The 22,503-nt window shown below is 42.3% G+C and overlaps 1 protein-coding gene across 4 annotated transcripts in view; it reads left to right on the plus strand.

Annotated features, from left to right (window-relative positions):
• Positions 1-22,503, plus strand: part of THBS4 (thrombospondin 4) — a 93,902-nt gene that overhangs the window by 31,867 nt on the left and 39,532 nt on the right. For 2 of the 4 annotated variants that reach the window (XM_030800646.1, XM_030800650.1), the window contains exon 3: positions 19,010-19,213. In XM_030800646.1, the coding sequence (XP_030656506.1) occupies positions 19,195-19,213 (19 nt within the window). In that variant the 5' untranslated portion in view covers positions 19,010-19,194. Of the gene's footprint in view, positions 1-14,866; positions 15,139-15,530; positions 15,686-19,009; positions 19,214-22,503 lie in introns of those variants that run through there. The other 2 variants (XM_030800633.1, XM_030800638.1) reach the window with 2 other exon arrangements.

Below are 22,503 nucleotides of genomic sequence, written 5' to 3' on the forward strand. Positions count from 1 at the left end.
GGGGGAATGTGGATCGCTGACCCTGAAAACAGAAGTCAGCCCTGTCTTCCTCTGGTGTGATAGCAGCAGGCAGCTGAATGAGGAAAGAACGTGGGATTCAGAGTCATCAGACCCAGCTCTGAGTCCTGGTTGCATAGCCTGGCTACTGATGGCAATCTCGGGCACGTTGCCTGTCTACCCTGAGCTTTCCTCCTCTATAATGTAGGCTTCTGAGAACTACATGGCATTACATGGGGCACAGAAAGAGGCTTTATAAAATGCAAAACCACTATACAAATGTAAACATTGCTTGCATATGACATGTTGCTTTCTCTCCTTAGCTTAGAAAAATAAATTTTAAAAAATTGTAATATGTAATCTTGGCTGGCAAATGTGTGAACTCAATTTAAAAACTGATGTCACCTAAAATTGAATTAACACAAGAGTTCAAGTTTCCCTTACTATCACTACCTCATCACAACTTGTTAAAATGTTTTGGGCCACAGAAGGAATTGCCAATTCTAGTACTAATTTGGTAGCTATAGAGAATCTTCAACCGAGAAACAGTTTTGTTGCAGTGGTTCTCGAAATATGGTCTGAGGATTCCTGGGGGTACCTGAGACCATTTCAGGGGGTTCATGAAGTTCTCCCTCCAACTGCAAGTCTATGTGAAACTAGTTTTTCTTCATATACTTTAACCAAAGCAGTGCATCAAATGAAGAAGCAGACTTGAGAATCCAATTGTCTTCCACTGTCAGACATAAAAGAGATTTGCAAAAAGGTAAAACAATGCTAGTCTTATCACTAAATTTTTTTGTTTTGAAAAATCGTTGATTTTAATAAAAGTATGTTAATAAGTGAAAAAACATATTATCTATACACAGACACATACACACATATGTATAGGCATATGAGATAAAGTAGTGACTCTAAGAGCACTGTTTATAGTACTTTGTTTCTTAGAGACAGGGTGTCTGTCATCCAGGCTGGAGTGCAGTGGTACAATCATAGCTCACTATAGCCTCAAACTCCCAGACTCAAGGGATCTTTGTATCTCAGCCTCTACATGAGCCACTATATCCAGCTTAGATTTTTGTATTTTTTTGTAGACACGGGGTCTGTGTTTTGTATATTTTGTAAGGACGGGGTCTATGTTGCCCTGACTGGTCTTGAACACCTGGCGTCAAAGAATCCTCTTCCCTCAGCCTCCCAAAGTACGAGGATTACAGGCATGAGCAGCTGCACTTGGCCTCATTGTACTTTTCTTTCAACTTTTTTGTAGGCTCGAAATTTCCACAAATTTTTAAATTTTGTGGGAAAGTGTAAAAACAAATCAGAAAATCACATGAATTCCCCTAGAGGTGTTCTCCTCTACTCCACAGCCAAAATCAGGAGAGGCAAGTTTCTTGTTCTCTCCTTTTGGGAGGAGGGTTTTTGTCTAAGCTACCCTACACTGAGGGTGCGACTCCTGATGTCTCAGTTTTCTATGAAAGGTTTCCTACTGGGCTTTTCACCCTAGGATGTCTTTTTCTTAATCTCTTCAACCCATGATGCTGATACAACAGAAGTTTAAGGTCCCAGGTTTTATCAGACACTTTCGGGGTAAAATCTAGCTTTGGCACTCGCTTTCCCTCTCAGGACTCAGGCTTTCACTTTATATTTGGTCTCTATACGTTTCTTGCTTTCTTGCCAGCTCAATAATTCATTTAATTTTAAAATTTCTACCACAAGTTTTTAGTTATTTTCACTGGGAGGATCATTCAGGGTATGTCATCACATTACACTACTAGAAACGGAAGTCTCAATGCAACAGCATTTTAAATGGAAGTTAAATTGCAATCACGTTTCTTCCAATTCTTGCAGAGATTCAAATAGTGGTTACAGCCACAAGCAAGAGATTCAAATAGTGGTTACAACCACAAGCATGTTTTGAAAAAAAGATTCTTTACTGTAATACTGTAAAAAAGCTGGTGGCCCTAAGGCATAAATCCAGCATGTTCACATTTCAATTACTCAGTTGAAAATATAGTTGTCTCAACACAAAAAAGTGGTCTATCAAACCAATCTTTCCCCCTAATTTGTGCAGCTCATTTATTCAAATTACTGTGAATTCAGAATTCTACATTCTGTACAAAAAAAAAGTATGAAGATAGGCCAGATCATGAGAAAACACCTTCTCAAAAGTCATAAATACGTTCATAACAATGTGGAAATAGCCCTGTTGACAAGTGCAGTACATCTCTTTTTTCATGCTTTTTAATTTGCAAGGACATTTTTATATAAGAAGCAGGTTTCTAAAGCCAATGTCATTCATGGTTTCCTTTTTAGCGTAGTGGGCTTGGGATCCTCAGGACTAGGCTACTGCCTGAGGATGGTCCACTCCCCTTTACTCAAGCCTCCCCTTAAGATTTAGGATAGACCTTTCCCCTGGATAGCTGAGTAGGTGATCATCAGTTTCCTTAGTTGCAAGAACACCAGCCTCAATTATTTATTAAAGAAAAATAAAGAAAAAAGTAAACAGACATGATCCTGCAAAAAACAAATCTCAGAATTATAACATCACATGATAACCCAGTCCCTGATTATCACAGAATAATTATTCCCGAGTGTCACTTACAGGTTGTAGATGCTGGATATTTTTATCCTGAGACCTTGTTTGGCCTGAACCAGCCCTTGAACTCTATTTGTCTCATCTCTACGTTGGACAATATACCTAGCTGTACCTGCACATACACATGTGAGATATATCAGATCTCTATATAAAGTAACACAGACTCCACCTGAGTTTGGAGCGCAGTATTTGCTCTAGGTTACAAAAGCAGCTGAAATCACTCGTTCTACTTGTAGTCAGGGCAATTAAAATTTACTCTAAGTCCTGCTGTATTTTCCTTCCTTTTACAAGAGGGCTAGGTGCCCCTTCCCTAACAGAGTATGCTCTACTTGTTCAAAGATTGTCAACAATAACCTACAGTTTCCCTGTTTCCTCTTATTTAAGCTTTGGGTGATAATAGATTAACAAACTCAGTTACAAATGGAAACATCTGAACTCCACTGTCTTAATTCATTTAGTGTTGCTGTAACAGAATATCCAAGACTGGGTAGTTTATTTTAAAAGAAAGAGAGAGAGGTCTATTTGGCTTATGATTGTGGTGGCTGAAAAGTTCAAGTTTGGGCATCCGCATGTGGTGATGGCCTAAAGCTGCTTCAACTCACGGTGGAAAGCAAAAGGGGAGCTGGTGTGTGCAAAGAGATCACATGGTGCGAGGGGAAGCAAGAGAGAAACCAAGGAGCCAGGGCGCAGGCTCTTTCTCACAACCCACCCCATTCTAATCCATCCCACGAGAGTAAGAACTCACCTTTGCGGGAGGGCATTAATCTATTCCTGAGGAATCCATCCTCAGGATTCATACACCTCTCACTAGGGCCCACCTCCCCACACCACCACAAAGGGGATCAAATTTCAACATGAGTTTGGGTGGGACAAACCATATCCAAACCGTAGCACCCACAAAAATAAAGACAATAATGAGGAAACCACTATGTGCCAGGCAATGGGTTAAGTGTTTATATTCATCCTCCAACTAAGAGCAGTACTATTGGCTTTTCCACTCACCTGAAAACAGGTCCCATTAGCATCCTCATCTTATGAATGACCATTCTAAGGAACAGAACCATTAAATGGCTTCCCAAGGTCATATAGTCATGGAGCCAGTATTAAAGGCTGTTGCACTCCTAACCAGGACACTACCCCTTCTTGTTTTTACCGGCCGCTCTCAGACATATTTCAAGATCATGCACCCTGGGAATCAGTTTCAGGTCCCTGAAGTCAGAAGCCCAGTGCTGTTCATTGAGAGCCATGATATGTCACGCACCACCCTAGAGCTGGTTCTTAACCCATAAGGTAGCTATCATTCCCATTTCCCAGTGAGGAAAGTAAGACACCACTCCTTTATCCCTCCAAGAGCGTACGGGACTGCCCCAAGGCCACACAGCTAGTAAGTGGCTGGGCCAGGTTTCAAACCCAGGTGTGGCTCCACTGTGCTACCTCTCCAGATCTTACATAGCATTAGGATTCCTTCACAGGACAGGGCTATATCATGATGTATTATGCTGGTGACCACAACCATTTTGGCAATGGCTTTCTAAAAATATAGAGAAAAAAAGCAAATACTAAAAAACTGAGTTTTGGGCTTCACATAATATGTGAAGAAGGAAGTACATTCAATTAATTACAAGAAATGCATTCTCATGGCCTCAATTCACATAGTCTGCCCCAGAAGCAAAGTTTTATGCGTTGATTAGACATTCACTCTCCCTAAGGCAGTGCAGGCAAATAGAAGGACACTGTGCCTAGGGTCAGAAGACCTGAGTTCGAGTCCACTTTCTGTCATTTCCTTGGGAGGGTTGTTCAATCTCCCTGATGTTCAGTTTTCTAATCTGTGCAGTGGAAATTATAACTATAGTACCTGCTGAAAAAATTGGTGGGTTATAATTATAACTATGGCACCCATCTGTCCCACCTCACTGTTGTAAAGATTAGATGAGATCAAATATAAGACAAAGCTCCCTATCTGAATGAGATATTTAAAGTTGATTATTATTATGATGTGGGTTTCTAGGCAGTAAAAACTTACCATACTCTTCCACAGAAAAAGAAAAAGATGATGTGTGGGTATATGTGTACATATACATAAACATGCATATATATGCACGCATGAATATGAGTACACGTATATATGTATTAGAACATTGTGGTGTGCAAAAGAAGATGAGAAAAACTAGTCATAATCTCTCGCAGAAGAAGCCCTGATAAAGTATGCTAGGGCAAGTCTGCAGGCCTCTGATTTTAGCTGCTTAACTATTGGATACACAGACAATGTTGAAAGATTGTGTTCAAGACACTGCAGCCCTCAGAGAACTAGCCCCAAAGCCCATGACCCCACAAGCAACTTTAGGGAGCTGCTGTGGATGGAGCACCTGGCCCCACTGGAAAGGCACTAGAAAATGAGCTCTTACTTTGCAGGAAGTGGTCAGGGGAACATCAAGGAAAGAAGAAGGAATCATGAATGGGGCTTGGGGCTCACTCAGGAGGAGCTCTTCCTGATAGGTGCTTTAAAGGAATCAGTGCTCAAAACCCCTGGATGTGATGAGCTCATTCATCCTTGAGGGACCCTTTGTCGCCTCTCACCTGTCCTTCTGAGGTCCTCCACACGTCCCCCTTCTCTGTTCTTATTCCAAATTCCTCTACTACATTTACTCACCTTGGATTTCTGGGTAAACTTTATTAGATTTGTTACATCTATTTTCCTTTCCCATTTGTCAATTTTTAAATGTGGTGGCCAAAATAACCAACATCACTAGTAATTATACCCATATTCAAAAACTCTTCTGGTGAAGAGGCGTGGCAGAACTCCACAAGGAAATCCTATCGTGAGGATTATATAGGTCGCAAAATCATTTTTAACTGACATGCATGATAAAGCACATGCTACATACCAATGGAATTTAACGCTCAAATGGAATAATAAACTATGTTTGCAGTATACATTTCCCTAGATCCATACATGAAATCACATTTCTGTTAAACAGTTTTCAAATCAGTGACCAATTCCCTCCTACTTCTCCTGAAATTTATATGAGCCCGCATCATTTTAATGCCACTGGAAAGAAACACTATACTTAGAAGGAGATGAACAACAGATTTAATATTTTTTAGTTTGTGGTACTAGAAGGCAAGATGGTAATTCTAATGCCCTGTGTGCCTCGACTCCTAGATCTGAGTAGTCGATAAGAAAGTAGGGAAGGGACTACCAGCAAGAAAAGAAGCCTACTAATATTTCCTTCTCCTTCCTTCTGTGTTTTCTTCTGCTTAATAATTGAGTCTAATATTAATGGACAAGGATTGCCAGAAAAGGCATGATCTAGAACAGGGGTCAGTAACCTTTTCTGTAAAGGACCAGAGAGTAAATATCTGAGACCTTCGCAGGCCACATGGGCTCTGTTACAACTACTCAACTGTGCCATTGTGCCACAAAAATGGACACAGCATTGCTGTGTTCCAATAAAACTTTAATTATGAGCCTTGAAATTTGAATTTCACATGATTTTCACATCAGAAATATTAAATTCCAATCATTTAAAACTATAAAAAGTATTCTTAGCTCACTGATCCTATAAAAACAAGCAGTGGGCCAGATTCAGCCTATAGGCTATAGTTGCCAGTCCCTGGTCTAAAACTTTTAATACATTAAGAGTATTCGTTACATTAAAACCACTGAAATTGAAGTCATTTTCACTCTTTCCGCCCATTTACTTTTCCCTAAGACTTTAATTTTTTTCCCCACACTCTCATTCCCATTCTGATTTACCAGGACATTACTTCTCCTCTCTACCCCACATATTTGTTTTATCGCACTATAAACCTCACTGGAGAATAAAACTGTTTGCCAAAGACCCACCTGTAAACACCCAGCACTGCAGCAGGCACTAACAAAGCAGAAGACACAGAACTTGCAGCCAATCATGTGGACATGGGCAATAATCCATTCCCTTCTCCTTCTTTCTTCCTGGTAGAGTCCACCTCTTATAATAGTCTGAAAAAAACAGATTGTTACTTTTCCACCTTTCTGGCAAACAAAGGCGTATGTCTGTGACCAACTCCTGGACAGTAAGACCTGAAGAGAAGTCTGTTGGGGTGCTTCTAGGAAAGGTTTTTCTCACCGGAAAAAAGAAAGCTACAAGAGCAGAATCCCCACCCTCTCCTTGTTTCCTACTTTTGGATGATATCATGTAAAGAGACAATGTTTAGAGCTGCAGCAGCCATTTTGCAACCATGAGGGAAGTCCAGGAATTGGTCCACAGGCATAACATCATTAATTCACCAAAGCACCTCTGCAGCTCTCTCCCCATGGACTTCATGTTGTAGGAAATAATAAATCCCCAAGATGGGAATTTTTTTACCATTTATTACACTGACAGACTTCATTCTTGCAAAGCTTACATTGCTAGAGGAATGATGTGACACATAAAATGAAAAACCCGTTACAAAAAAACATAAAATATCATGCGGGACACAGCGGCTCACACCTGTAATCCCAGCACTTTGGGAGGCCGAGGCAGGTGGACTGCTTGAGCCCAGGAGTTGAAGACTAGCCTAGGCAATATGGCAAAATCCCATTTCTAAAAAAAAAATACAAAAATTGGCCAGGCATGTAGTGGACACATGTAATCCCAGCTACTTGGGAGGTTGAGATGGATCACTTGAGGCCAGAAGGTTGAGGCTGCAGTGAGCCGAGGTCGTGCCACTGCACTCCAGCCTGGGTGACAGAGTGAGACCCTGTCTCCAAAAAAAAAAAAAAAAAAAAAGGAAGAAAAAGAAAACTTAAAATACCATAACTCCTCCCTCCTTGGCAGCTCTATTCGACCTAAATCAAAATACGTTCATATCTCTCCCACAGAGTTACTGCTCTATATACATCTTCTGCTTTACAGACAAACTTCAAAAAGTTAATCTATCCTTAGCAGGGCACAGTAGTGCACACCTGCAATCCCAGCTACACAGGAGACTGAGGCAGGAGTATCTTTTGAACCCAGGAGTTTCAGACCAGCCTGGGCAACACAGCAAGACATCCCCAGCCCACCGCACCTCTGCCACTGTCTCTAAAAACCCACCAACTTATCTACCCTTACCATCTCCACTTCCTATTCTGTCATCCTCACTCCTCAAATAGCAATACTCTGCCCTTCTTTCACCCACATTACTCCATCAAACTGCTTTCAACAGTCACCAGTGACTTCCGAGTTGATAAACCCAAGCACAGTTTTTAGCTCTTATCTGGCCTGACCTCTCCACACAGGTCAAAATAGTAGATACTATTCACTATGCCTCCCCTGCACCATACTTTTTTTTTTTGGTTTGTTTGTTTTGAGACAGAATCTTGATATGTCGCCCAGGATGGAATGCAGTCGTGCGATCTCGGCTCACTGCAACCTCCACCTCCGGAGTTCAAGCGATTCTCCTGCCTCAGCCTCCCAAGTAGCTGGGATTACAGACTCCCACCACCATGCCCAGCTAATTTTTGTATTTTTAATAGAGATGGGGTTTCACCATGTTGGCCAGGCTGGTCTCAAACTCCTGACCTCAAGTGATCCACCCATCTTGGCCTCCCAAAGTGCTGGGATTACAGGCGTGAGCTACCATGCCCGGCCCACAAAACCATACTTTCCAGATTTTCTTTTGCATCCTTAAGTATTTATTTCTGGCTTCTCCTTCTACTAGGCTCTTAATACTAGTGTTCTCCAGTGTTCCTGTACCCCCCTCCCGGTTTTTTCTTATTTTACACACTCTTCTTATATAGTCTCATCTGTACCTACAGCTTTAGTGAACTAATTAGAGGTAATTTGTAATTAGCAACACTGACTTTCCTGTTGAAAGTTAACTACTAAAATTCTTCCATGTGACAGTTCTTTTAGTTAGGACAAACATGCCCCCAGGAATTGAAGTAATACTATTCATTTGCTTGCAAACCGTTTTTTCCCCATAGATGAACTTCAACCCAAATAAAATCAAACTATCCAAAATTCCCAGCTACTTGGGAGGCTGAGGCAGGATCCAAATTCATGTAATTTTCGTGTATTTTGCAAGTTTGTTTTATGTCATATTAATTCATTACACTCTGCATCATATTTTCTTTTTTTTTTTTTTTTTTTTTTTGAAACGGAGTCTCACTCTGTCGCCCAGGCTGGAGTGCAGTGGCGCAATCCCAGGCTGGAGTGCAGTGGCGCAATCTCGGCTCACTGCAAGCTCCGCCTCCCGGGTTCACACCATTCTCCTGCCTCAGCCTCTCCGAGTAGCTGGGACTACAGGCGCCCGCCACCACGCCCAGCTAATTTTTTGTATTTTTAGTAGAGACGGGGTTTCCCCGTGTTAGCCAGGATGGTCTTGATCTCCTGACCTCGTGATCCGCCCGCCTCGGCCTCCCAAAGTGCTGGGATTACAAGCGTGAGCCACCGCGCCCGGCCTCTGCATCATATTTTCTTAGCAAATACATCTAGACACCTGGCACTCAGTAAGGAATATTCCTGGCATGATAATCATTGTTATCATTAGACATTGCAGGAACCACCATATGGATGGATAAATGTGTTGTTTAATGAAGGCAAGCAATTACTTTAAGAGATCCTAGTTGTTAAAAACTCTCTCTGGACTTCAAGTTTGGTATATACATAATTATTAAATGTATACATAATTATTAATTGTAACAAATGTCCGCACAATTGATTTCTGGCTATTTTTCTAAGGATTTTACACTTTAGTAAAATATATTAAAGAGGTTAACGATAATTTTTTAATAAAGACCCTTAGTAAGATTGAAAATGAGTGATTTTTCACACTTCTTTTCTTGCTTTACTAATCGTCAGTGCCTAATTGCTACAGCAAAATATCTTCTAAATTCTGGGGAGGAAATTCTACTTTGAATTGCACACTAATCAAAAGACTCCTGTTTCATTTACTGAGCCCCTATCTGTGCTAAGTAGTTTTTGGAATAGCTTTTTTCCTGTCACTTAAGCACCTTCCTTTATTATTAACAGTGAACTAGATAGGAGTCCAAAGTCTGCCTTTCCCAGTGCTAGAGTATAAATGTCATCACACAGTAGAATGTAAACATCTTTTTTTTTGAGACAGGGTCTTGCTGTGTCGCCCAGGCTGGAATGCAGTGGCATGATCATGGCTTTCACTGCAGTCTCAACCTCCTGGGCCCAACCAATTCTGTCACCCCAGCCTCCCAAGTTCCTGGGGCCACAGGTGGGCACCACCATGCCTAACTAATTTTTTAATTTTTTTTTTTTTTTGAGACGGAGTCTCGCACTGTTGCCCGGGCTGGAGTGCAATGGTGCAATCTCGGCTCACTGCAAGCTCCACCTCCTGGGTTCAAGCAATTCTCCTGCCTCAGCCTCCTGAGTAGCTGGGATTACAGGTGCCCACCACCATGCCTGGCTAATTGTATTTTTAGTAGAGATGGGGTTTCACCATGTTGGCCAGGCTGGTCTCGAACTCCTGACCTTGTGATCCACCAGCCTCGGCCTCCCAAAGTGCTGAGATTACAGGCGTGAGCTACCGCGCCTGGCCTGATGTTTTAATTTTTATTTTTATAGAGATGAGTTCTCACTATGTTGCCCAGGTTGGTCTCCAGCTCCTGGGCTCAAGTGATTCTCCCACCTCGGCATCCTAAGTGCTGAGATTATAAGCATAAGCCACCATGCCTGGCCCCTTTATCCATCTTTTAATGTTAATAATTATATCCATTTCTGTTTCCTTCAAAAATTCAAGTGGAAAACCTGACATAAATAATGGTAACTTTATTATTATACCTGTATCAATTAACACATATGTATAAAACTTCTACTTAGTTGTGCCAAATATCAGTGCACAGTATGGGCGATTTCCCCTACTTGTGAAGAATAGTGCTGTAGTCACCCCACAGGAGCAGGATAGATCCCCACTCTCAAAACTGGGTTTGGATGTCAAAATCAATAATGCCATCACACATGCAGCAAAGGGGTTTGAAAGGTTTATTGCTCACATAATACGTTTTTTTGGGGAGAGTAAGATGGGCTTCCAAGCTGGTCTGAAAACTAGAGAGAACAAGAAAGGAGGATGGCTTTGGGATTCTTACTGTGGTTAGGAGTGGGGCTGTGGTGAGGGTTCCTGTAAATGGGCTAGGGCTTACTGTTGGAACTTCCTGCTAGTGCCAAGGAAGGAGCACCTAGGCATTCTTATCAGTTTGCCCAGATGTGGGGCAGAGAGGAAAGGAAGTGGTGGGGCTTGAGAGCTGTCAGTAGTCAAACATCAAAAATTAAGTCATACTCTGTATTACAACAATTAGAAAAGAAATAAAATGTAGTATATCAGTTCTCTATTGCTACAATATTGTTACATAACAAACAACCCCCAAACCTCAATGGTATACAAAAATAAATGTGTCCTGCTCACACATCTGGAGTCAGCTAAACAGCTCTGCTGATCTTGCCTGAACTCATTCATCTGTCAGCTTGATCTTGGCTGGCTTTGCCAGGTGTGGGCTGTACCCTGCTCCATGTCTCTCATCCTCCAATAGGCCAGCACAGGCATGCTATCATGGCAAAGGCAAAGGTGCAGGAGTAAACCAGCCCAATCACACAAGCACTTTTTAAGCCTCTGCTGTGGCACTTTTGCCAAAATCCCATTGGCCAAGCATGTTACATGGCCAAGCTGTGAGATGTGTACACAGAAAAATGAAAGATGTGTACATAGAAGAGCAAAGAATTGGGGCCATTTTTGTAACCTACTGCACCTATTAATGGATTACTAATATGTCACAGCTCTTATCCTAGTTTCAGTATTAAGAGAAGGAAAGTCAATTCAATGATATATTTACTACTAAATATTAGGTACTGTACTTAGAATTAGAGTTACAAAAATAAATGAGATAATCCTAAGGAGCTCACAGTTGGACACTGGAAAAAAAATCAAACAAATTAATACATTATTAAAACAAATGAGATAAAATCCAATGTAAGTACATGAATAGATATTTTAACAAGAAGTGGCATGGAAATGAAAATAAACTCTTTTGTCTCCTTTATCATATATTTCATAGCTAATTAAATTAATTTTATTATAATCAAATTTACTGTAGACCTGAGGACATAAAGAAAAAGTTTACTGAGACTCCCCAGTGAATGGCTGCATAAAAATGCAAGCCCTCTAAAAGCAAAACCAGATTGTAAATTCTGTTAGGCTAACAGAAAGTCATTTGATTCTTTTGTTTTTTCATTACACTTAGTAGTCAACCAAAATTTATTGTGTGCCTATATGTGTGTATTAGTCAGGGTTCTCTAGGGGGACAGAACTAACAGGAGAGATAGGAAGGGGAGTTTGGGTTCTCTAGAGGGACAGAACTAACAGGATAGATAGGAAGGGGAGTTTATTAAGGAGTATTGACGCACGATCACAAGATGAAGTCCCACAATAGGCCATCTGCAAGCTGAGGAGCAAGGTAGCCAGACCGAGTCCCAACACCTCAAAGTAGGGAAGCTGACAGTGCAACCTTTGGTCTGTGGCTGAAGGCCCAACACCCCCTGGCAAATCACCAGTGTAGGTCCAAGGGTCCAAAAGCTGAAGAACTTGGAGTCTAATGTTTGAGGGCACGAAGCATCCAGCACAGAAAAGGATCAAGGCCAGAAGACTCAGCAAGTCTGCTCTTCCGTCTTCTCCTGCCTGCTTTATTCTAGCCACACTGGCAGCTGATTAGATCGTGCCTACCCAGATTGAGGGTGGGTTCGCCTTTCCCAGTCCACTGACTCAGGTGTTAATCTCCTTTGGCAGCACCCTCACAGACACACCCAAGAGCAATACTTTGCATCCTTCAATCCAATCAAGTTGACACTCAACATTAACCATCATGATATGCAAGCTATTTTGCTGGGAATTCGCTAGGATCGAAAATTCCTAGTTTTTTTGTTTGTTTGTTTGTTTGTTTTGGTTTTGAATCTTTAATGAGAAAAAAATACTATTGTGCTCAAGAACACTGTGTATCTGGTATGTCATTGGGTCAAGGGTTGGGGACACACATGGCAAAATTCGGAAACAGGGTAACATCAACAAAAATACACACGGTCATAAAAAGAAAAACTGGCACCTGGCACAGTCAACTCTCAGTTTCCTCATCATTCAGCAGCATGTTGGGGACCCTGCAGCTGATGGGGAACACACGCCCAGACTCTGGGCACTGCAGGGTGCCCTCCAACACATCCACCTCCAGCAGCACGTGGTGCGTCGTCCTCACCACAGAGATTCCTAGCAAATACTCTAGGTATTTTAAATAGAAGAAATGTTAATACAGGGAAATGATTACATATATAATAGAAGAACTGAGATGTCAAACAGAAGAGTGAGGCAATCCACATTTTAGCAACTCCACTAAGTGACCTCCAATGTCATGGCTGGAGGGTGCAAATGGTGAGAAGGCAGAAGTTAGAATCATGGTGGACCTCACCTGCAAGAGTCACAAAGAAGATGCATCCATTCAGGTCACAGAGAGGGAAATACTCTAGTTTCTACCTTCTACCTTCTTATTGCTCTCTACTCTCCCATTTTATGTAGACTGCTGACAAGCATGCAGTGGAAGGTGAGCACCAGATCTGAGAGGAAACAGGCAATGTCTGGTGCACTGCACAAGAATTCTCACAGGCATCTACTAGGCTTGCTTGGTGACTCACTTAAGGAGTAACCCTATTTTATGTATCAGAGTAGTCTATGGTGTGATATAGTATATTGTTTCTTTTGATGTTTGGTTTCATTTGTTCCCTGTAGGCACCTAATCACTGTTTTTTAAATTCCCCAGGAGATTCTGATATACCCAAACAGCTGAGAACCACTGAATAGTGGTTTTCAAAATTTTGGGCATCCAAACATTGTCTTCACAGAAAATCCTAATCTCTGAAGTCTACTGTACAAAACATAGAAAGGCAAGGCTGTTCCACTTGAAGCAAAGATTGGGAGCCTAGATTCCTCTCAAACCCAGGCCACTCCTGGGAACAAGGTCTGGAGATTTGAAGATTCCCAAATCTAGTTTATCTCATTAGTTGATATGTATGGACATCCTCTGTGTCTTTCAGTGCTCTCTCATGTGTAGACATATGGTGCCCCATTCCAAAGAGTGACTTTAGTGTGATGTGGCATTAAAGGAACCCTGGATAGACCTGTATTGGACCTTACATATTAGAGAGCTCTGCAGATAGCTCACAAATCTCCAGGTCGATAGCTGTAAATTGAGTGATAATTGGTGTCAGGTTATTTTAGCACAGTTTGGGGATAAAATGGTGCATTAATCTCCCAGTTTGTGGCTTATTAAACTTTGAAATGGAATTATTTGAGACATAAAAGAGATAGCAATACTTTGCTGGATCTTCTCCATTAGTCGAGATTGTTACAGAGGAGAAATTTTTGCCACTGTTTATCAAATATTTTTTCCTCTAGTTAATCCATATCATTCCGGGAGCTTTGCCCAGGAAGAGAACGAATTACTTGCGTTCCTCCGATCTCTTTCAAGTCCTACTCCCATACCTTTAAACTGTCATACGGAATCTTTGGTGACAGAGGAATAGAGGTGGGCAAGCAGGGCGTTTGGAAACCATACTGAAAACAAATTATCCATAAAGCACAGATTCACCAGCCTAGAAATGGCTCTGTCTGGATGGATTCCTTGAGATGTGTTTTATTTCCATTAAAAACACAAAAACTTTCAAACTTTCACTGTGTCTCAAAATGATAGAGAAAAAAATTCAACCTTTCAAGTATTCAAGAAAAGCTTGAAGAAATAAAAGAAACTCTCTGCTCTCTGGGCCACTTTAGGAGGCAGAGCGTTCCTGGAGAACTTCAGGATTCATTCGCAAGGGAACCCAAGGTGGGCGTTCAAAGCCGATCCAAAGGATATTCTTCTTTTTAGAAAACAAAAGGAGCGCAAGGGGTGGGGGACTGAAGGTGCCCAAAGCGGGTGGGTCAGTCACTTTCTGCCTCCCTTTCGCCCCTTTCCTCCCGCTCCTTTCTCCCCTGTGGCCCCGAGTGCCTCTGCTCAGCACCCCTTTCTCTCCAGCCCCGACTGCCCATCTTCGCTCCTACCCTCGCGCGTCGGGGCCGTGTCTACACCCACCCCAGGACCTGGTCTGTCCAGGCTCCTTCCCATCCTCACACACGCGCCTTTCTCCCTGCGGCCCCGGCTCGCGGCTCCAGCTGCCCAGCTCTTCCCAGGACAGGGGATCCCGCCAAGGGGGCCGCCCCCGTCCCGGCCCTCCCCCGCCTGGCCGCACTATAAAGCGCCCGGCCGCGGCCGCGGAGCCCAGCAGCCAGCTCCCCAGCACCGCGCGGCCGGGACGCGAGCGCGCCCCCGACGGCAGCCCGGACGCCGAGCACGGGTCACCTGCGCCGCCGGCCCGGGCCCCGACCGAGGTTCAACGCACGGCCCGGGGACCCCCAGGCGGGGCCAACGCCGCCGTCGCCCCCGGCTTCGCGGGGAGCAGGAAGAGCCAACATGCTGGCCCCCCGCGGAGCCGCCGTCCTCCTGCTGCACCTGGTCCTGCAGCCTTGGCTAGCGGCCGGCGCCCAGGCCACCCCCCAGGGTAAGTGGGCTCCGGTCGGGCCCGGAAGCGCCGGGCACCGGGTGCCCCATCTGCTGAGTGAGTGGAGGGACCTGCTCGGCCCTGTGCTCCTGGGGCCTTGCTCAGCCCCTCTCTGTCCCTCCCGGGCCCAATCAAAGCATATTGTGATTGGAGGTAGTGATTAGTCTAGAATTTTCCGAAATTCGATTATCCAATGATGAGAACAATTGCCTAAATAGTTGGGGGATGCAAAATTGTTTCAGACTATGAAAAGACGTGGGGTTGCCTTCAAAACTTGCTACACGGTCCTAGACCTCTTAACATGTTAGGCTCTGGTATAGGGTGAATTCCGGGTCGTGTACCCTGTGCCGGTTCCCTCCAGGCAGCCTTGCTCCCTAAATCCTTCCTCAGGTGGAGCGATGTTCGCCCAGAGTCTGCTCTTGACATCCCTGAGAAAGACGCAGAATTACTCTGCTTGCCCTGCCACCTGCATTTTCTGCTCTGACTTTGCTTGAACGACAAAAAGAAAGTTTCTTTCAAGGGTTGGCTTGATGTCTTAATTTCTGAGGTAAATAGGAAGGGCTGAGAAACTGGTCTTTTTCAATGAAATCAGTTCTTTGCAGCAAGATGGATGCAGCTGGAGGCCATTTTCCTAAGTCAATTAAGGCAGGAACAGAAAAACAAATACCATGTTCTCACAAGCGGGAGCGAAACAGTGGATACATATGGACATAAAGATGGAAACAGTAGACACTGGGGGGAGGGTTGGGAAAACTACCAGTTGGGTACTACGTTCACTGGGTGATGTGTTCACTAGAAGCTCAAATCCCGCCTTATGCAATACACCCGTGTAACAAACTTGCACATGTACCCCCTGAATCTATAATTTAAAAAGAAAAAAGAAAGAAACTGGTCTTTTTCTACGAAACGGTAAAAATTCAATAAATAATGTGAAAAGATACTTGGACAATCCTCAAACCCCTTGGTGAAATGGGGTGAAATAGCCATTGGGTAGAAAGCAGTTAAACAGAATTTTTTTGTAAAGACCAAAAGGAAGACATGATTTAAGCAAAGAAAGATCTTAGGGCTATAACTGGCCCTAACTGGTCAGGGGTGAGCTTCATCTGTTTGGGTTGATTTATTACTGACTGTGGAAGTAAAACTGGAAGAGACACACAACTTGAAGTAAAAGTTGTTTTTCCTCTTGTAGCCACAACAAGGACGCCTATGAGGGCGTTCTCAACTTCCCTGCCTCCCGCTGCTGGAATCACCTATTTAAACTGCATTTCGCCAAATAACTCATTTTCATTCCAGACCAGACAACCAGAATTGTGGTTTCAGGGGTTAGAGTACTGCTAACTTTTAGTTTGTGTTCAAATATTTGAAATGCTGTAGTCTGTGCCCCATACTTCTAGGAAAGTAAAAAAGGAAGCTTTTAAACACTTCAAAAGTCTTATTGTGATGATATTTGGCAAGTTTGAATTTATAGGTATAATTTTTGTGTGTTATGTACGTTCTTGACTTTTGAACATACAGCTTTATGGTGTGCATTAGGTATGTCTCAGACATACCTGACCATTTTATGGAGATTTGAACTCGGCCTATACAACCTAAATTATCTGGGTAATTTAGTTGCTGTAGATGATCTGATTAAGTTTCTGATAGATTCTTTTATTGCATTATCTAGTCTGCAATTATCAGGCTTAACAGGATAATGTGATTATCTCCTTCTTCCTCTGAGCTTCATTGCTAGTCTTAAATTAGTATATATTCAATTTACATACCATGGTAGCTGTGCTCATTGGTAGCAGTAATTTCACCCCTAACAGTAGAAGGTTGTGCTTTGATCCTGGCACTTTTACTAAAATGTAATAACATTAATAGAAAATGGTAGTGTCTCATTTCCTTTTCAAAACACTCTCTATGTTCATTACTAACTAATCCCATCTCTGCCTCTTGAGAGAGATGCAAATGAATCAGACGAACCATAGATTGAAATACCGCAAGTTTAGTTGAGTTACATCATGAACCTGATCATAGTCAAAGCAAGAATCAAGAGTACTAAGAGTTTTGTTTTGAAGGTAGTTCCCATACTTTAAACACATATCTCTCTTCTGAAGATGTTTTGTCCTGAATGGAACTTTAAAACACATTGCCTTATTTCCCTTTGCCCTCATTAGTGGAAATGTAAAGTTTCCAATTCTCTTGAAAATTAAAAAATCCAATTTCCCTTTTGAAATGCAGTAGGCAACAGTGTTTATGGTTTAGGGATACAGGCACTAAGAGGAACACAGTAAATGTTCTGCTTTCCAACACATCTCATATTAATTTCATTATTGTGTAAGGACCCCTGGTACATGTGAAAAATACAATATAGATCCAGTTTGAAGACAAATTGCCTTTTAAAAAGGGTAGACATTCTTGAGTAACTAGTTTTTTGCCTGTTTGCTTTAGAACTTTCATTCATTCTTTTCTTATTACAAAAGCAATACCTGCCCATTGTAGAAAAGATAAAAGTTAGATAAGCAAAAAATCAAATAAAAAGAAAAGAGGAAATTTAAAACTTATATTTATGCAACTATATGTATAACTATATGTTAATAGACGCTATCCCTGGGGATAGCGTCTATTAACATTAGCATGTTGTTATATTGTCTTTCATTTCAAATCTTTTTCTATGCAAAAATATATTTCAAATGGAATTACGTTATACATATAGTTTTAGAATGCTTTTTTCTTAATGTATCATGGACATCTTTTCACATCTGTAAGTATTCAGCTACATTTAAAAAATAGGTAGTCTGCTTTTTGGAAGAATCAAAATGTATTTAGCCAGGGTTGTAATATAGAACCCTTAAGTTGTTTCTGGTTTTGATATTGTAAATAATAATTTATTGAACAAGTGCAAGTGTCACAGGATGGTTTGGGATGAATTTAACCATCCCCTCAATCTCAGCCAAGCCCTTGTTTTTTTTTGCTAAGGGCAGTTAATGTTTTCATAGCGAAATGCTATACCAACCGAGCTCAGGTTTACCTCTCTTCCAGTTAGATTTTCACCTAATTCTTTCCTAAATAGAAATTCTAGAATTACCACTAGTGTCTAATATTCTTGTACCTAAATCATTTACCATGTTATCCATTATTTCTCTAGAATAAATTCCCATAAGTAGAATTGCTAGATCAAAGAGCACTTGTGTTTTAGGGCCTTTGATACTGTTGTTTAAACTGTCTTCAAAATGTTTCTACTAGTTTAAATGTTACACAGAAACAGAAACCACATCATTTTGTTTTGTTTCCACGTTGGGATTTTTTTAAACAGAGAAATGTTGGAGAATTGTAAAGGCACAAGGGGAACACTTAGGTCTCACAAAGGTAGCAAATCATTTTCTGCCAGCACATCTACCACCATATCCATGTTTTCTGCTTCATTTCCTGTCATTTGTCACTGACCAGAAAAACACAATTGGCTCTGGTCCTGGAGGTGCCTATGGGACTCCGTGACAGAAATTCACTGCTTGGGGACATCAGTAAAGCAATGGCTTGGATGCTTTCACCAGTCCCCCTTGTACTTTAAGCCTTTAGTGCTTTTCCTGGTGGGCATTTTCAGAGCTACTTGTTCAGACAAACCCAATTTTGTGTTTGCAAATTCAGTCCTCTCCTGAGGGCTATACCCATTGATGAATATTGTGCTGTATTTCTTCTGGCTCAAATGTCCAGCCACTATAAAAGTGACAGGGAAGAACTGGTGAGTTTGGCAATATGGAAAAGGGATTATAAGATTAGTTTACATTACTTTGTAGCTTACTGTCAAATTGCCCCCCCAAACAAAAAAACCCTGTGTTCCCCAAAATTGAATCTTTCACTTATACACCTTGTTCTCCCTTCTTCCCAGTCTTTGACCTTCTCCCATCTTCCAGTCAGAGGCTAAACCCAGGCGCTCTGCTGCCAGTCCTGACAGACCCCACCCTGAATGATCTCTATGTGATTTCCACCTTCAAGCTGCAGACTAAAAGTTCAGCCACCATCTTCGGTCTTTACTCTTCAACTGACAACAGTAAATATTTTGAATTTACTGTGATGGGACGCTTAAACAAAGGTAAGCAAATTTGCTGAAATTATTTTCTCAAAAATCTCCTTTTTCTATTCCAGGATTAGGGGCATAGAGTCTTTGAGATGGTTTCCTTATACAATTATATTCTCACTCACTAGTCATTTCAGTTTTTAATACTGAATTCTTCTTACTGTACATTTACCTATATTGGTGGGTTGGCGGGGGGGTTCAGGAAGAAAGTGACATTGGGAGAAAAAAGGAATTGCTGTGACCAAGATGCCTTTTGACATTGTCTCATCCTCATGTTATTCTGAATCCAGTTCTGGAACAGGACAAGGGACAACTCAGCCATTATCTTAGGCAGCTCAGGCTGCTATAACAAAATACCATAGACTATGTGGCTTAAACAATAGACATTTAGGTCTCACAGTTCTAGACAGTGATAAGTCTAAGATGATGGTGCCATCTCAGTCCATTTTGTATTGCTATAAAAGACTACTGGAGACTGGGTAATTTATAAAGAAAAGAGATTTATTTAGCTCACAGTCCTGCAGGCTGGAAGTTCAAGGGCATGGCCCTGGCTTCTGACAAGGACTTTCTTGTGTCACAACATGGTGGAGAAGGTCAAAGAGGGAGCAGACGCATGGGAAGAGGCAAAAACCTGAGGGGCATCCTGGCTTTGTAATAACCCACTCTCCCAAGAACTAATCCATTCCCTTGAGAACTAATCCATTTTCACAAGAGCTGAAACTCACTATCTCGAGAACAGCACCAAGCCATTCATGAGAGATCCAACCCCATAATCCATATGCCTCCCACAAGGCTCTACCTCCCAACACTGCCACATTGGGGACCAAATTTCAGCACGAGTTTTGACACGGACAGACATACCATATCCAAACCATACCACCCGCAGATTTGGCTCCTCATAAGGGCCCAGTTCCTGGATTGTAGATGGCCATCTTTTTATTGTGTCCTCACATGATGAAGACAGACAGCAAGCTCTCTTGTGTCTCTTCTTAGAAGGTCACTATTCCCATCATGAGGGCCACACCCTCAGGACCTCATCTAAACCTAATCGTCTCCCAAAAGCCCCACCTCCAAATACCATCACACTGGAGATTAGGAGTTCAGTCTATGAATTTGGTGGGGCGGGAGGAAGGGGACAGATACAAACATTCAACCCATGACAGCCACCCCGTACCATTCGTATGTTCCCTTTGAAGCCAGTGCTCAGTAGACCTAGCTCCTAGCTCCTTAAGCACCTACCTGGCCATGATGGAAAGAATATACCTCAACCAGTAGAACAGGAGGAATAGGGCTCTTTTCTCCCTGTGCATGCCAATTTACACAGGCCTGTCTCTGGTTTGGTCCCTCTGCTGTCATTTGTTTTGTTGCCATAGTGAGTTACTATAAACACTGAGAAGTGGGTCCCAAAGAAAATGGTCACTATTTTTCATTGCCTTCTCCTCCACTCCTGCCCGGGGGACAACACCTGTTCCTGTTTATTAAGGAATGTGACAGATGAGTGTTCCTGCTGCTTCATGCATTTAATAAAATAGGAGGACTGGTTCTTCTGGCTGGGTTTTATGTTTATTTCAGTTTGCTTTACGAAGTAGACACTTCCTAGTGCTTCAAACTCTCTCTTAGATTATACATGTGATTGTACACTTAAATCTGTAGGCATTAGGAAATGAAAAAAGCTTCTAATTCTTAACTTTCATAGGACTCTAAAGTTAAAAGTATAAAGGAATGAGACTTTAACCCCTTCTTTTCTGTCAGATTCCAACGTGCTTCTTGCCTGCTTCCACTCTACTCCCAAGTGCGCTTTCTCTGTATGTGCCTCACAGCCTGTCAGGGGCTGTGAGGAGGTGTCAGATAATAAAGTGAGTCTGAGGACATGGCCAGCAGATGGGTCAACCATTCCTGTCCCCCTTTCCCCATCTTCAGCCCTAGTGAGGGGTGATTCTGCCCATGTCTCTGCCTTGAATCAAACAGCCCCATTTTGCCTAGCATCTGTTGAAGGAACTGCTCATCTTCTGACAACCCAGCTACTCAGTTTGTGATCTGTAAAAATCACCATTCTTCATCTGTGGATCAGCAGCTTCTCCTAACCTGTCTATTTTAGAGGCATTGCAAAGATTTTTCTTTTGGTTCATCCAGCTTAATGGCCAGAAGTTCCTCTACAGAGTAAAAAACTGCTCTGAGCTTTTGCCCTCACTGCCTCTCACCCTCTATTTCTAAATTGGCCAGTATGTGTGAGCCCATTGTGGAAAGTCTGGGTTGCTGGGAAACAGAAGGAAGCAACTTCCCTGAACTGATCCTTTCAGTTTGTATAGACAAGAGTAACACTAGATTTAATGGGCAGTAGGTAGAGGGTAAGGGAATCGTTAGTATGTTTCCTCTGAAGAATCACTAGTAATGTGAGTCAGCTGTAAATACCAGTTGATCAAAAATTTTAGGGGCTGTAATCCCAGCACTTTGGGAGGCTGAGGCAGGCAGATCACCTGAGGTCAGGAGTTCGAGAGCAGCATGGCCAACATGGAGAAACCCCATCTCTACTAAAAATACAAAAATTAGCCGGGCATGGCAGTGTGTGCCTATAGTCACAACTACTCGGGAGGCTGAGGCAGGAGAATCACTTGAACCCAGGAGGCAGAGGTTGCAGTGAGCTGAGATTGTGCCGCTGCACTCCACACTTCAGCCTGGGTGACAGAGCGAGACTTTGTCTCAAAAGAAAAAAAAAAATGAGAGGAAAAGATGAAAGGGTTGAGATGAAGAACTGAAAGATGAACATCTTCCTACCCTCCAACCTATTAGGAAAGATAAATTGTTCTTAGAAACTATGGGGGCAGAAGGACTCCTGGAAGAATCTAGAAATGAGAATTCTCATAAGGCAAAGAGGGATTTATGCCATTATTAGAGCTTGAAAAGTTGAAGAATGACATAGAGAAGTTGTTTCACTGGAGCAGTCGGAAAAAATACGAAGATTTGCCAGCACTGGTGAATATAAAAGTTTCAGGAAGGAGAAGTCCATTCTGACTGGAACAATAAAAAGAAGTCACTGGGTCCATCAGATCCAAGGAAAAGACAGAGCCTGTGGTTGGGACTCCCCACTGCGGTGTTCAGTGGTGGCCATGCTGGCTTGACATAATTCTCCCCACAACCCTCCATAAATTATCTTCCTGGACATGGTAGGCTCCAGACAGCATTCATCTGGCCAAGGTTCAGCTGATCTCCTCTTTTGCTGATTTGCGTGGAAAACGGTGAAACAGAAGAAATCCAAATGGATCTCTACTGACTTAAAACACCTGAGTAGGAAATAAAACACCCCC

Source organism: Nomascus leucogenys, chromosome 2, assembly GCF_006542625.1.
Source record: "Nomascus leucogenys isolate Asia chromosome 2, Asia_NLE_v1, whole genome shotgun sequence".
Taxonomy (NCBI): domain Eukaryota; kingdom Metazoa; phylum Chordata; class Mammalia; order Primates; family Hylobatidae; genus Nomascus; species Nomascus leucogenys.